This window comes from Phocoena sinus, chromosome 20, assembly GCF_008692025.1.
Source record: "Phocoena sinus isolate mPhoSin1 chromosome 20, mPhoSin1.pri, whole genome shotgun sequence".
Taxonomy (NCBI): Eukaryota; Metazoa; Chordata; class Mammalia; order Artiodactyla; family Phocoenidae; genus Phocoena; species Phocoena sinus.
The window spans coordinates 46,685,914-46,700,271 of record NC_045782.1 but is presented as its reverse complement, the minus strand read 5'-3'; the positions used below and the strand labels follow the sequence as shown (position 1 = coordinate 46,700,271).

General features: G+C 59.4%; 3 protein-coding genes across 5 annotated transcripts; 1 reads left to right on the top strand and 2 right to left on the bottom strand.

Moving 5' to 3' along the window:
* The first annotated feature begins 82 nt into the window (after positions 1-82).
* RAC3 (Rac family small GTPase 3) lies at positions 83-3,104 on the top strand. Of its 3 annotated transcripts, none has more exons than XM_032616881.1 (6): positions 235-631; positions 1,208-1,279; positions 1,479-1,596; positions 1,776-1,838; positions 2,275-2,434; positions 2,586-3,104. In XM_032616881.1, the coding sequence occupies exons 1-6, from the start codon at positions 597-599 to the stop codon at positions 2,714-2,716; spliced, it is 579 nt and encodes a 192-aa protein (XP_032472772.1). In that variant the 5' UTR covers positions 235-596; the 3' UTR covers positions 2,717-3,104. The 3 variants fall into 3 exon arrangements, with proteins under 3 accessions (XP_032472771.1, XP_032472772.1, XP_032472773.1); XM_032616882.1 differs by having other exon boundaries at positions 467-631; positions 2,275-2,438; XM_032616880.1 differs by lacking the exon at positions 1,479-1,596 and having other exon boundaries at positions 83-631.
* A 1,396-nt stretch (positions 3,105-4,500) lies between these two features.
* LOC116745705 (L-xylulose reductase) lies at positions 4,501-6,475 on the bottom strand. Its single transcript, XM_032616698.1, has 8 exons — positions 6,360-6,475; positions 6,179-6,276; positions 5,506-5,660; positions 5,365-5,407; positions 5,189-5,288; positions 5,031-5,095; positions 4,821-4,938; positions 4,501-4,701 (listed from the first exon to the last, which is right to left on the bottom strand). The coding sequence occupies exons 1-8, from the start codon at positions 6,409-6,411 to the stop codon at positions 4,598-4,600; spliced, it is 735 nt and encodes a 244-aa protein (XP_032472589.1). The 5' UTR covers positions 6,412-6,475; the 3' UTR covers positions 4,501-4,597.
* Positions 6,476-9,094: 2,619 nt separating this feature from the next.
* LOC116746207 (carbonyl reductase [NADPH] 2-like) lies at positions 9,095-11,052 on the bottom strand. Its single transcript, XM_032617502.1, is given in 9 exon segments — positions 9,095-9,198; positions 9,295-9,412; positions 9,652-9,710; positions 9,833-9,932; positions 10,011-10,051; positions 10,101-10,103; positions 10,149-10,302; positions 10,407-10,504; positions 10,956-11,052. Coding segments are annotated over 9 exon segments (774 nt in total).
* Positions 11,053-14,358: the final 3,306 nt, after the last annotated feature.

Below are 14,358 nucleotides of genomic sequence, written 5' to 3'. Positions count from 1 at the left end.
TCAGGAAAGGCCCTCCAGGTGTGGCTGGGTCACCCCTTCTAACTGCTACCAGGTAGGGATTGGTCCAGCTACTGCAGCAGACAGGTGGGGATGGGGGCAGCTTGGCAGGGGGCTGCCTGCCTCGTGGATCTCTAGTGACTGCAAACACCTGAGTTTTCACCAGCTGTCTCGTGGTTAGAGGGTGGGTGGGCCTCAGCCCCTCCCTCGGTGGGCCCTGGGAATCCTCTCCCTAGAAGAAACCTTGTGTGCACCGACCACAACCTGCTCAGGTGGGTGGGAGCAGCCTGTTTGCGCTGCCCTCGCCCCTTGGCGTGGGTCACAGGGGCTCTGGGGAGGGCCTGCCCAAGCTCGACACGGATTGCGGGGCGCCCTGTGACCCCGCGCCCCACCAGATTTCCCTGGAAGGCGCGTCGGGGCGGGTCCGCGCCCCCCGCCCTCCATGCCGGCCGCGTTCGGCTGTCTCCGCGCCCGGCGCTCGGCGGCGCTCGGCTGTCTCCGGCCGCTCGGCTCGGCGCTCGGCTCGGGTCCGCGGCCGCTGCGGCGCCGGGCATTTCTCCGCAGCTCGGCTCGCGGCCGCGCCCGCCCGGCCCGCGCCCATGCAGGCCATCAAGTGCGTGGTGGTCGGCGACGGGTGAGTGCGCGAGGCGGAGGCCGCTCGGCCTGGCGCGCCAGGCGCGCCGGGAGGGGTTGGCTCCGGGGACCCTCCTGGGCAGGGCGCGGGGCTCCGGGGCGCGGCCGGGACGGAGGGGGCGGCGCGCGGTCCGGGGATCCCGGCTTGGGGTCCAGGCGGGGCGGCCCCGACCGGCCCGTGGGCGTTGGGGGACCGGGCAGCGGCGGGAGGACGCGGTGGGGCGGGGTCCCGGCTGGTCGCGGGGCGCAGGCCTCCAGCCCAGGCCCACCTGATGCTGCCGGCAACCAGCGGCCTCTCCTGGCCTCCCGGTGGGTGGGGCCAGGCCTCTCACCTTGGCTGATCCCTCAGCCGGTGCCACCTTCCCGGCACCTGCCTGGGGCTCTGAGGCAGCTCGCCCCAGCCCTCACCCACCACTCTGCCACCCCGGAGGCCCTCCTGCCCTGGTCCTCTATCGCTGCGGATCTGCTGGGCAGGCAACCCTGTTCCCACCCTGGGCACCGTGGGAGGGGGCTGCCCTTGCTGGGCAGAGGGCTGAGGTGGGTCTGGGAGCAGCGTGGGCTTGCCCTCTCTCCGCAGCGCCGTGGGGAAGACCTGCCTGCTGATCAGTTACACGACCAACGCCTTCCCTGGAGAGTACATCCCCACCGTGTGAGCAGGCGGGCGGGTCCAGAGCTGGCAAGGGGAGGGTATGGATGCCTGTGTGCAGGGCTCCCCTGGGCTTCGAGGTCGGGCCCAAGTAGCCCTGGTCTGGGTTCCGGGGTGAGGCGAGGTGCTGACAGAGCTCCAGGTCTGTGCAGGCCTGAGAACCCAGACACGGGGGGGATCTCTCTCACTCTGTTTCCTGCAGTTTTGACAACTATTCTGCGAATGTGATGGTGGACGGGAAGCCTGTCAACCTGGGGCTGTGGGACACCGCTGGGCAGGAGGACTACGACCGGCTTCGGCCACTCTCCTACCCCCAAACTGTAGGGGACCACAGGGCTGCCTGCAGGGGCCGGGTGGCTCGGGTGGAGGCCCAGAGGGCCCGGTGTGCGTGCATGCGTGTATGTGTGTTGGGGGGGTGAGCAGAGGCCATTCGAAGCCTCTTTGACCATTCCTACATGGTACCCTCCCTTCTTCCCTTCTTCCCTCCCTTTCTCCCAAGGACGTCTTTCTGATCTGCTTCTCCCTGGTGAGCCCAGCCTCCTTTGAGAATGTTCGAGCCAAGGTAGGAAAGGGCCAGAAGCAGAGTTGTCTTTCTGGGAGGGGAGGAAGCTGCCCAGAGGACTTGCCCTTAGACTGCAGGGGTCTCTTGCTTGAGGGCCTTACAGAGACATATTGTCCTTTGGAGATTGCCAGGTGTGAGGTCTTAAAGTGGCCCAGAGGGTGATGAGGGGCCAGGGGTCGGGTAGGGGTGGTGAGTGAGGCTCTCAGAGAAGGAAGGGCCCTGACTGAGAGGACCTGACGGGCCTGGAAGCGTCTTGGCTAGGTATTTTTGTTCTTGGTCATTCCCCTACCAGACCCAGTGGTCGCCCCGTGAAACAAGAAGGGCTAAGTGTGGGTCTAGGCACAAGGAAGGGGCCTTTGGGAGCCATGGCCTGCTCTGGGCCAGGCTGAGGGTAAAGCTCTCAAGGGGTAGGGATCAGAGCCTCTCATCCCCACAGTGGTACCCAGAGGTTCGGCACCACTGCCCCCACACGCCCATCCTCCTGGTGGGCACCAAGCTGGACCTTCGTGACGATAAGGACACCATTGAGCGGCTACGGGATAAGAAGCTAGCGCCCATCACTTACCCCCAGGGCCTGGCCATGGCCCGGGAGATCGGTGAGTGGGCACGGACAGGCCTGCCGGTGCAGGGAGGAGAGGTTCGCTATGGGGGGCACAGTGCTGCCCCCCGCTACCCGCCTGTGCTGCCCCCCGCTGCCCGTCTGTGCTGCCTGCCACCCTCACTCTTCTCTTTCTTTGCTGTCCCCAGGCTCTGTCAAGTACCTGGAGTGCTCAGCCCTGACCCAGCGGGGCCTGAAGACTGTGTTTGATGAGGCCATCCGGGCTGTGCTCTGCCCGCCTCCTGTGAAGAAGCCGGGGAAGAAGTGCACGGTCTTCTAGAGCCCTCACTTCTGGAGGAGCAGCCCCCAGCCGCCCGCGCCTGTATCTGTTGTGTTGAGATGTCTGGTGTCCCCGAGTCTGCTGTGGGGAAGTTTTGTGGGTGGGGAGGGGGAAGAATCACGGGGACAAGGCTGCTGCTCCCGGGGTGGTGCTGGGGCCATGGGGTCCTGTCCACTCTGCCTCCTCTACCTGGGGGTACAGCTCCAGCCTTCCCTGGCCCCCAGGGAGTCCGGAAGGGAGCAGGGTCTCCCTCAGGCTGCAGGGGCAGGTCCAGGGCAGCCCCAGGATGGGCTTCCCTGATGGGGGAGTTTGTGGGGTGGGTTCTGTCCTTGTGCCCCAGGATGGGGCAGCCCCTTTTTATTTTATACAATAAACGTTCTTCATCATCTCCTGCTGTCTTGCTACCTGCCCTGCTCCTGTCTCCCCCTGCCTGCTCCTGCACCCTGAGGGTGCCAGGCCCCCAACCCCCACCATCCACGTGTACAGAGCAGGTGAGCTTCACACACACACACACACACACACACACACACGCCAGGGGAGAGGAGGAAAAGTTTGCGGAGTTCTCTCAGTCTCCAAAGGAGGACCCAGATCAAAGTGGGGCCAAGTGCATTTGGTCCCTTCTGGATGAAGAAAGCCCTTCTCACGCTGACTTCAGGCCTCTGGGAGGGCACAGCCAGGCGAGCGAGGGGCAGGATGGTCTGCAAGTCAGGCCCCATGGGGCCCTGTGGAGCCCAGGGCAAGGCCAGGGGACACTAGCTGAGTGTTCAGGAAGACAGACCGTCAAGAGGAAGGACGTCCAGGCAGAGGGACCCTGCAGCCGTGGAGGTAGAACAAACGTGGTGTGGAGAGGACAGGAGGGGTTGCAGGTGGGCCAACAGCCTGGCATCGCTGGTCAGACAACGGTGGGAGGTGAGGGGCGGGCCTGGCCTGGAGCTAGGACTTCACCCCTGAGGCCACAAGGCACTACTCTGGTGTGATGAGAAGCCACACTGCACCCCCACAATGGTGTGTAGAGGGTGGACTGCTGAATTTCAGGAATTTTGCTAGCCAGTTTTTAAACAGCTATTGTTAATAATTATATAAACTTACATTAGTTGTATTAAAAAAAATGAAATTAACAAATACTCAAAACACATCACTTCCTAAATGTTTTTGTACATATTACTATTATCTGTGCTATCGGGTGTAAGGCTTTTCTATCTGTGTGGTGGGGACACCACACAAAGGTGGGGGACACGCGTCTCTCCCCAGTCCACCTCAAGGACAGTAAACAGGCGGGAGTATTTTACCATAGAAGTTGGCAAATTCTACAGCTGGAGCTTGTGCTCAGTACGTGGTGAATAACTCACAAAGTTGAGGGAATGAAAATTGAAAACCGTCATCTGATTCAGCAAAGAAGTCGCTCAAGTCATCAACAAAGTAATGAAGTCCCAACACACAGCATCCTCAGTTCACGTCTGTCTTATGCATGGACTTCAGGAATGCCAACCAACACTCATGTTAAACACACCACTGCTTCCATACCAGAGACCTCTGGACAGGGCCAAAGGCCATCCTCGGTCAAATTCACCACCCTCATTAGGAGCTGGCCTTCTGGAAGGTTCTACCTCCCAGTCCTGCCAGGGACTTAGCCAGGCCTGAAAATCTCTCACAGGAGGGACAGGCTGCCACTGGCCCAGGATGTGAGTTGAATGGTTGCCTCTACCTGGGACTCATCCCCACACCCAGCCCTGAGTGCTACATCTTCCAGCCACTTGACTGCAGCCTAGGAATGAGTGTGCAGGCTGGGCAGAAGAATCATGTTTATTGGAGGGATGGGGAAGGGGGGTGGGGGTAAAAGTGGGCTCAGCATGGAACATGTGTGTGTGTGGGTGGAGGGGCTCAGGTAGCCAGGAAGCCTCCATCCACTGGCACAGTGGAGCCCGTGGTCATGCTGCTGCGGTCACTCAGCAGGAAGAGGATGGTGTCTACCACGTTCTCCACCTCTGTGGGCGGGGTGGGGTTCAGGATGTGGTTGAAAGGAGCTGCCCTTTATCCTTCCCTCCCACCCCTCACCTGAGCAAGCCACTGATGCAACTCCCAGCTGGGCTCCCACCTGACTCACCGGCAAACTTGCCAAGTGGGATGCGATCCAGCATGGTCTTGGCCTTCTGGGGGTCGCTCCAGTTGGCCTGGCCCATGGGTGTCATCACCACTGTGGGGTTGAGTGCATTCACACGGATCTGTACTGGAACAAGAAGGGGGTCAGCTGGGTGGGCTGAGGCTCTCTGGGCACGTGGGCTGGGTGATGGGAAGCCATCCCAGTGGGGCTCACCTGGTGTGGCCCAAGCTCCAGAGCCATTACCTTGGTCAGCATGTCCAAGGCACCCTTGGTGGAGCCTGTGAGGAGAGACAGCCTGTGTGGAGCCTGAGCTGGCTGCTCAGGCTGGGGGGTAGGGGGTGGGGGGCAGGGCACAGCCGGGGCTTGCTCACAGTAGACGCTGTGGTTAGTCAGTGCGCGCTGGGAGGCCTGGCTAGAGACATTCACGATGGACCCCGGGGCTCCCCGAGCTATTAAGCCTCGGGCCACGATCTGGAATTGCAGAGGAAGCATGAGGCAGAACTGGTGTCACCCCCCAGTTCCCACTCCGGCTCTGAAGGCAGCTCACCTGGGACACCTGGATGACAGCCCGAAGGTTCACGTCAAAAGACCTGGAAGTAGATGGATAGACTGTGGTCAGGGACTGGGACTGCTGCAGCAGGAGACAGCCCTTCCCCCCCGGGAGTTCCTCCACCCCACCCTGACTCACGTGTCACACGCCTCCTTGGTGACCTCCAGGAAGGGCTGCAGCAGCGCCACGGCAGCATTGTTCACCAGCAGGTCCACAGGGCCCACGCCGCCCAGCGCTCGGTCCGTGGCCTCCCAGTCACCCAGGTCCACACACACAGGCTCTACCCCTGGGCACTGTGTGTATTAGGTGGTAAGGGGGCACATCTACCAGAGGATCCATGCCCAAGAAAGGGTACATCTGGGCCTCTGGCATGCGAGGGAGAAGGGCTGGGTTTGCATGGCCTTTCAGTTCGACAGGGGGAGGGGTTGGGGTTCCAGAGGAGCCAGTCACCTTCTTGGGGCTCAGAATCCCAGGCTGCTGCAGGTGGAGGGTAATTAACTCGGCCTCTGGGCCACTGGGCAACTCGGGGCTTCGGGAACGGGAGCCTGGCCCCGCCTCCGGCCAGTCTATTTCCTCCCAGCGCCCGAACGCGTCTGGCCCCGGGCCTGCAAGGCAGCCATTTCTGCCTGCTCCTAAGCCCAGGGGGAGGAGTCGTTCTCCCAACCCGTCGGCCCCCAACAGAGGCCGTGCGCCCGGCGTGGGGGAGGGTGTGCAAGAGTCCTTGGCGAACCCTAGCGCCCGGCGGCCGCGAGTCCCGGCCCGCCCTCAGCCTCGCCCGCCGCCCGCTGGGCTGGGACAAGGCGACGCCTACCTCGCGGACCAGGCTGTCCAGGTCGGCCTGGGTCCGGCTCACAGCCACCACTTGTGCACCCGCCGCGTGCAGCGCCTGGACAGTGCTGCGCCCGATGCCTGCGAGGGGCGCGGCTCAGTGCGGGCGCCCCTCCCCGGCCACCCCCTCCCAGGCCCACCTTTGGCCGCCGCCCCGGGCCCACCTTTGCCCGCCCCAGTGACGAGCGCCCGGCGCCCCGCTAGGCTCAGCCCCATGAGGCTCGAACCGGCCCTGTGCACTGCTGAGGCCCAACTGCGTGCCCGAGTCCAGCTGCGCGCGACTGTCCGGGAGGGCGCGGGGCGGGGCGGGACGCGGCGGGCCAATTGCAGGGCGGTGTCCTGGGGAGGGAGGGAATATTCAAATAGAGGCTTCCCCGCGGGGGCGATTGGCCGAAAGGAGTGGGCGAGGCCGGGGCGGGGCAGGCTGGGTCACCGCTGGACTCTTGGGCGGGGTTTTTCAAACTGCCCTGTTGTGACCCTTCGAACCAGAGTGAAATAGGTTTAGTGGGCCCCGCTAGCATATTTCCCCTAACAAGATGATTATTACAAAAAAACAGATGTGGTAATTAATACGTGAAATTAATACGTAATTATACGTAGCTGTACGTGAAAGAGATCTCAGTCAGGGTTAACTTTTTTTTTTTTTTTTTTTGCGGTACGCGGGCCTCTCACTGTTGTGGCCTTTCCCATTGCGGAGCACAGGCTCCGAACGCGCAGGCTCAGCGGCCATGGCTCACGGGCCCAGCCGCTCCGCGGCATGTGGGATCCTCCTGGACCGGGGCACGAACCTGTGTCCCCTGTATCGGCAGGCGGACTCTCAACCACTGCGCCACCAGGGAAGCCCAACATTTCTTTCTTTTGTTTCTGAGAAGAAAAGTTTGGCAAACCTGGGAGTAGCTCATGCAGGCTCACTTGTGCTTAGAGGGAAAGGGTTTGGACAACCCAATAAGCCTGAAGAAGAGGCCAAGGCCAGCAAAGGTGTGCTTTAGCCTCAAAGGGAGTTGAAACGCTGACTCACCCCACCAACCCACAGAAGGCCACCAGGACTTTAAAAACTTGGATAGGATGGGAAGGGATAGGCTTAGGGTCATGGGGTACCCAGTGGCCAAGCATTGCTTCCTGCAGCTTTAGGGTCAGAGATATATGTGTGCTCACGTGTCCATGTGTGCCATTGGCTCCTCCTGTAAAAGCTACTTTGTTCTGTGGGTTATGGTGGGAAAGTCTAGAAACACTGCCCTTGAGGACCTTCTGTGGACAGGAGTAAGGAAGTGGTGATTGCAGGGCCTCTGGGTCACTGTGGCTTTGGGCCCAGAGAGGTGGACAGTCTGGAGGAGAGGGTGGCTGGGGACAGCAGGAGGCACAGGTTTGAGAAGCCCCTGGAGGATAGCCAAGTGAGTCCTCCCTACCAGATCTGGCACTGTGGTGCAGCCGACACCCTCTAGGCACTGGGCAAACCCTGCCTTCTGCTGCTAACCTTGGACCCTGCCGTCTGCCTGCCAGAAGCCAAGGGGAGGAGGGGAACAGCCCCCAGCCTGTCCTTCCTGAAAGGGACATCTGCTTAGGTCCCTTCACTGTCTTTACCTGGCCCCCAGAATGGTGTCCAAATCCTTTCACTTGCCCCGTGATCCTCAGTGGACCAGCTGGACTGAGCCAAGCCTGCTTTGGCACAAACCTTGCTCTGGGAGGCCCTGAGGCTGGCTAGAAGTGCCCTCAGCACTCCCCATCCCTGCAACGTGCCCTTTGCTCTCTCAGCCCAGTGGTACCATTGCCTGGAGGGCCCCACCCCAGCCCCTCATACCTTGCCCCCTTGCCCAGAGTTGGACACTGCACCAGTCCAGCTGACTGACCGCCTCAGGCCTCATCACACCCACACTCAGAAGGCATGGGTCATGTGGAACCTGACCCAGGTAAGCACAGCTGAATCCCAGCAGGGCCTGCAAAACCCTCTAGCTGCCACAGCTGCAGGGCTGTTTTGTCTGGAGTCAGGCCAGGGACAGTAGGTAGAGCAGCAGCTGTGGAACCTTCCCCAGCTGGGGCTGCCCTCTCATGGGTGGTCTTGTGGGGGAAGGTGTGCCCCAAGGAGGAGCTGGTTGCTCAGGGTTGGATAAGCTATAATGGTCCAGCACCCCGCCCCTCACGCCGGGCGCTGAGCGCTCAGTCCCATCTTCCCTAGGGATAGCCTATGGTCCAGAGCATCTCCCCGCAGCTCCTCAGACCCTCTACCCTCTCCGGCCGGCGGTAGTGGGGGCGGCGGGGGGGGGCATGCTGGGCTGAAGGGCGGAGCCAGAGCCTCAGGGAAGGAAAGGTGGCTGCACGCTGCCCTCTGCCCTCCGCCCAGAGAAGGTTAGGTGTTGCGGTAAAGGCGTGGACACGAGGAATCTTCTTGCAAGGAATCTCGGCCCTTCAGCTCAAGGGCAGGGTCAGCGGTGGAATGCGGCGGGCTTCGGATCTGCCCTCTCTTTACTTCTTCTAAGGTTAACCGGTGCCCCCCAGTCCCTGATCCTCCCCTCCCCAGCCTCGCGGCATGTCCAGCCAGAGCCCTGGCACGGCTAGCCGCAGGAGAAAGGCCTCCATTTAATTAGGCAAATCCACTCCAGCACAGCTGAGGACACAGTGGGTGGGGACGACAGGGGCGGGGTCTCCTGGCACGTGAGTGTGGATGCGGGATGGGCTGGTGGAGCGGAGCCGCGGCGTGGCGTGGAGGTGGGGCCGAGCCGCGGGGCGGGGGCAGTAGGCCGGGCCGTGGGAGATGCGGGGAGGGTCGGGGCGTGGGCGTAGATGGGTCCAGGGGCGTGGTGGGCTGGTGGCCTTGGCGGTCTGGGGGCGGGGCGGTGGGGCGTGGAAGCGGGGCCGGGCGGAGCCGAGCACCATCCCTCTGGCCGTCCAGAGCACCGCGCTCTTAGGAGGCCAGGTACCCGGCATCCACAAAGATTCCCGAGCCGCTGGTGGAGGCGCTGCGGTCGCTGAGCAGGAAGAGGATGCTGTTGACCACGTCTTCCGCCTCTGCGGCGGGTGGCGGGCGGGGTCAGCACGGCTCGGCCCGGCTGTCTGGGCCCGGCCGCCCCAGCCGCGCCCGCCACTACACGAAGCCCAGCTGACTTGCAAACTGCCTCAGCGGGTGGCGCTCCTTCAGCTTCCGGGCGAACTGGGGGTCAGACGAGGCTTCCTGGCCCATGGCGGTAAGCACCACCGTGGGGTTTACCGAGTTCACCCGGATCTGGGGCCGAGGGGCCGGCGGGGCGGTCTCAGCCGGCGCACAAACCCCGCCCTCACAGACTCCACTGAGCTTGCTTACTCACCCCCTGGCGCCCCCTACCCCCGTTTTCATCCCCAGCCGACGCCTTGCCCACCACCCGCCAGCCCCCACCTCACCCGCACCCTGCGCCTACCTCGTGCCTTCCCAGGCCTTGGACACTGCACCAGTCCAGCTGGCACCCCCAGCTCCCCCATGCCTACCTTGTGCAGCCCCAGCGCCATGGCTTTGGTCAGGATGGTCATTGCACCCTCTGTGGAGCCTGTGGGGAAAGGGCAGCACTGAGGACCCTTAAGGATTCAGCCCACTTTGCATGAGGCCCAGCCCAGGAGCCCAGCTGCTCCTGCATGGAATGGGGGCTCAAGTTTGGGCAGAGGGACTCACTGTAGGCAGCTAGGTTGGGAAGGGTGACGTGGGCCGCCATGCTGGAGACATTCACGCTGGAGCCAGGCACTCCGTGGCTGATCATGCCCCGGGCCACAATCTGTAAGCCAAGAGAGGGGGCACCCTGACCCCACCGCACCCCCGCTTGGGCCATGTCTGCACTGGGCCACATCCTCACCTGAGACACCTGGAACACAGTGCAGTTTCACACTGAAGGACCTGGAGGGAGAGGGGACAGTCAGACACACCATGGCCACACCCGGTCCACTTCCTCAGCAGCCCTCTCCCCAGTCCACCTCCTCTCCTACTCCTCAGCTGTCGAAGGCCTCCTTGGTGGTCTCCAGGAAGGGCTGCAGCAGCGCCATGGCGGCATTGTTCACCAGCACGTCCACAGGGCCCACGTCGCACAGCGCCTGCTCCATGGCCTCCCAGTCACCCAGGTCCACGGACACAGGCTCTACCCCGGGGCCCTGTGGGAAGGCATTGGCCAGTGACCAAAGGGGGCATCCTGGCAGGCTGGTGAGGCATCCCAGAGGGTCACAGGCCTGGCCCATGGTGGGGCTGCACACCTCACCTCCTTGGAGAGGCTGACCAGGTCGGCACTGGTATGGCTCACAGCCACCACTCTGGCTCCTGAGGCGTGCAGGGCCTTCATGGTGTCCCACCCAATCCCTGCAGGGGTGCACAGGGCAGCCAGATGGCGCAATATGTCTGGGCCAAGGCTGCGGATTTGCTGCTCAGGAAAGAGCAGTGAGACAGTGCTGGCCAGAGGTTGGTGGCCTGGGGGTCAGGGGTCCGGCCAGCCGGGATTCGGCCAAGGGAGGCCCAGAGGGCAGCCCCTTCCTGCTGGGCTGAGGGAAGAGGCCTTGGCTGGGTCCCCCCATCTGCCCAGACTGATTCTGAGGGCCTCCCTCACAGGAGGGCTCTTGCATTGACCAGCGAGAGGCTAGCATCCTGTCCCAATGGGGCCTGCTGGGTGGTAGGGAGCAGTCCAGGCCCAGATCAGCCGGCTCAGGCACAAAGGGACTTGCAGGCCGCATAATGGGCCTGTGAGGCTTTGGGTCTGGCCACCTTGCTCTCTAACCTCGGCCCCTCACACACCCCCAACCTGCCTCGCTCACACCCATCTTTCCCTGCCCCGTCACCAGGGCCCGAAGGCCACTGAAATTCAGCAGTGTGGTGCCAACTCCCAGCCTCTGTACTACAGGAGGCGAGGGCATGGGGGTTTGTAGGCCTAGGCTGGGGCAGGCTGGGGGGCCAGGCAGGTTTGTGTGTGGTGGGGGGGGCGGGGGCTGGCTGGAGGAGGGAAGACTGGGTGCACTAGGCGGGGCCAGGCATCAGTGCAGCTTCTGCTTCCTTGTTCGCAGAAACCTGTCTCCTTAGAAGGGGCTACCGTCCTCACCCACAACCCAAAGGTGCCAGCCAGAAGCGCCATCCTGGGTTTTGGAAAAGAAACTAAAAATAAACCCTGGGGTGGGGAACATGCCCCTTCCTGGCTGGCTGGGGGCAGATAGCCTGGAACTGGTCCCTGCAAGCACTGGGCTTGATGCCCCTGGGTGATGGCCAAGACCACACAGAGGTCCCTCTGGGGAGTGTTCTCCCAAACACCCACAGCTTAAAAAATCTCCCTACCTCCATCAACACCCACCCAAATCACAACCCAGCAGCACTTGCTTCACTCAGCCAAGGCCATCACTACACTCCAGACACATTTTCAAATGCCAAAGATGATTTTTATTTTGAAATAAAAGCTTCACAGTTGCAAGGATAGTAAGAATTCTTTTCCCCTGAACCATTTGAGAGTAATTTGCAAAACTAACACTCCATCACCCCTAAATAGCTTAGTGTCTGTTTCCTTGGAATAAAGACATTGTCCTACGCAACCACAAAAACACACAATACATAGACACAACCACAACATAACACACACCATCACAACATAGCACAACTGTCAGAGTCAGAAGAGTAACACCATGTGTCCCTACCACGTGATCCTTAGCTCCCATTCAACTTTCATAAGTTGTCCCAATGATGTTCTTTAAAAAAAAAAAGAAAAAGCTATATCAAGGTTTAATTGATATATATGACTATGCATATTTAATGTATACAGTTTGATGAGTTTGGACATATGCAAACACCTGTGTGAAACCATCACCATAGTCAAGGGCATGAGCATATCCATCACCCCCAAGTTTCCTCATACCCATTGGTTTTGTGTTTGTGGTGAGGGCACCTCTCACACAGAGTCCCAGTGCTCAGTACCAGCTGTGAACTATAGGTCTCTACAACCTGCTTGTCTGGCATAGCTGAGACTTCCACTCCAGTTCTTTATGGCCAAAGGGTCCAGTCCAGAGTCACATGTTGCCTTTGGAGGTCCCGTCTCTCTGTCTTCCTCACTCTGGAACACTCCTTAGTCTTTCCTTGACCTTTATGACCTTGATACTTTTGAAGAATATAGATCAGTTGTTTGGTAGAAAGTCCCTCAGTTTGGCTTTCCCAGTGTTTCCTTGTAATTAGCTGCAGGCTGTGCGTCTCTGTCTCGAGCACCATGGAAGTGACACTGCATCCTCACAGCATCCCATCAGCTGGCACCATTTTGATCGGTCCCATCACTGGTGTTGTTAACTTTGATCATGGGATGGAAGTGGACATCACTAGGACACCACTTCAATCGCTGCATCACCCTTCCAGGTGCAAAAAGAACACGGCTGCAAATCCTGGGCGAAATGTCCCCTGTGTTCCACACCAACTCAGAACTGTGCGGGGAAAGGAGTCTGGGACCCTAGGTTCAGCCTTGCGCAATTTACGTTGACCAATACAAATCCACCCCAGTCCGTCTAACTTCACTTCCAAGTAAAGCCAAGAGCAAAGTCGGCCTGACATAATTCAACCGACAACACACAACCAAATACATGCTACCCTCTCCCCAGAAGGTGACGTAAAGTCCCTTTATCCATCTCTGGGTGATGTTCAGCCCTCTTCCAACTGAGTCACAACCCCCTTATGTATCCTGTAACTTACATGCCGACGTAGAAAGATAACCACTATTAACACATATTATGATAGACGGTGAGTGAGAGAGAGAAGAGAAGAGAAAAAAAATCGGTTCATATGTACACAAATATATTTGTGTAAAAATGAGGATGAAATTATTATACTTCTCTTTTCTGCAGCTGGTCACATGGTCACATGGCCATAACTACTGCTTATCTTCTTACACTGCCCATATTCTTTTGTCCTCCACTGCCAGGTGGAGTCAAATCTCTGAGGGTACACATTTTGATTACTGCTTTGAATCTGCTACCATTGTGGCAAGTGTGACCAAGTTGTCTTTGGGGATTAAGTGTGTGGAATCGGGACTTCCCTGGTGGTGCAGTGGTTAAGAATCTGCCTGCCAATGCAGGGGACATGGGTTCAATCCCTGGTCTGGGAAGATCCCATATACCGTGGAGCAACTAAGCCTGTGCGCCACAACTACTGAGCCTGCGCTCTAGAGCCCGTGAGCCACAACTGCTGAGCCCATGAGCCACAACTACTGAAGCCCACACACCTAGAGCCCGTGCTCCGCAACAAGAGAAGACACCACAGTGAGAAGCCTGTGTACCGCAGCAAAGAGTAGCCCCAACTCGCCGCAACTAGAGAAAGCCTGCGTGCAGCAACGAAGACCCAGTGCAGCAACGAAGACCCAATGCAGCCAAAATATAAATAAATAAAATTTAAAAAATTGTGTGGAATCGAAATGGAGCAGGACCCCTATGGTCCTTGCCCCCCATATCCTCAACCTGCCTTTTGCCTGTGGAAAAACTTTGGCCAAAGAATAAGTTTAATCAGAGAATTGAGAAAATGCAGAAACAAAGGAAAACAGTCCAACAAGACTAAATAATAATAGGTTAGTCATTAAGCAAAGTCAAGGACCTTTAGCTCCCCCTCAAGGGCTATAGATAATATACTGAGCCATATCCTTTGAGCTGTCTTCTAGATACTAAAACCCCACCAGGTGGAAGAAGAAAACTACATGATGACCAGACTGTAGCCATGATGTAAGCTGCCATAATTCCAAAAGCTGGCCTCAAAGTAATGGGAACAGAACTTCCCTGGTGGCGCAGTGGATTAGAATCTGCTTGCCAATGCAGGGGACACAGGTTCGATCCCTGGTCAGGGAAGATCCCACATGCCGAGGAGCAACAAAGCCTGTGTGCCACAACTACCGAGCCTGCACTCTAGAGCCTGCGAGCCACAACTACTGAAGCCTGCACACCTGGAGCCCGTGCTCTTCAACAAGAGAAGCCACCGCAGTGAGAAGCCTGCGCACCACAACGAAGATTAGCCCCCGCTCGCCACAACTAGAGAAAGCCCATGTGCAGCAACGAAGACCCAATGCAGCCAAAAGTATAAATAAATAAATAAATAAAAGAAATGGGAACAAACTGACCCTGGAACTGAAGTGTTGTTTTGTGTGTGTGATACGCGGGCCTCTCACTGTTGTGGCCTCTCCCGTTGCGGAGCACAGGCTCCGGACGCGCAGG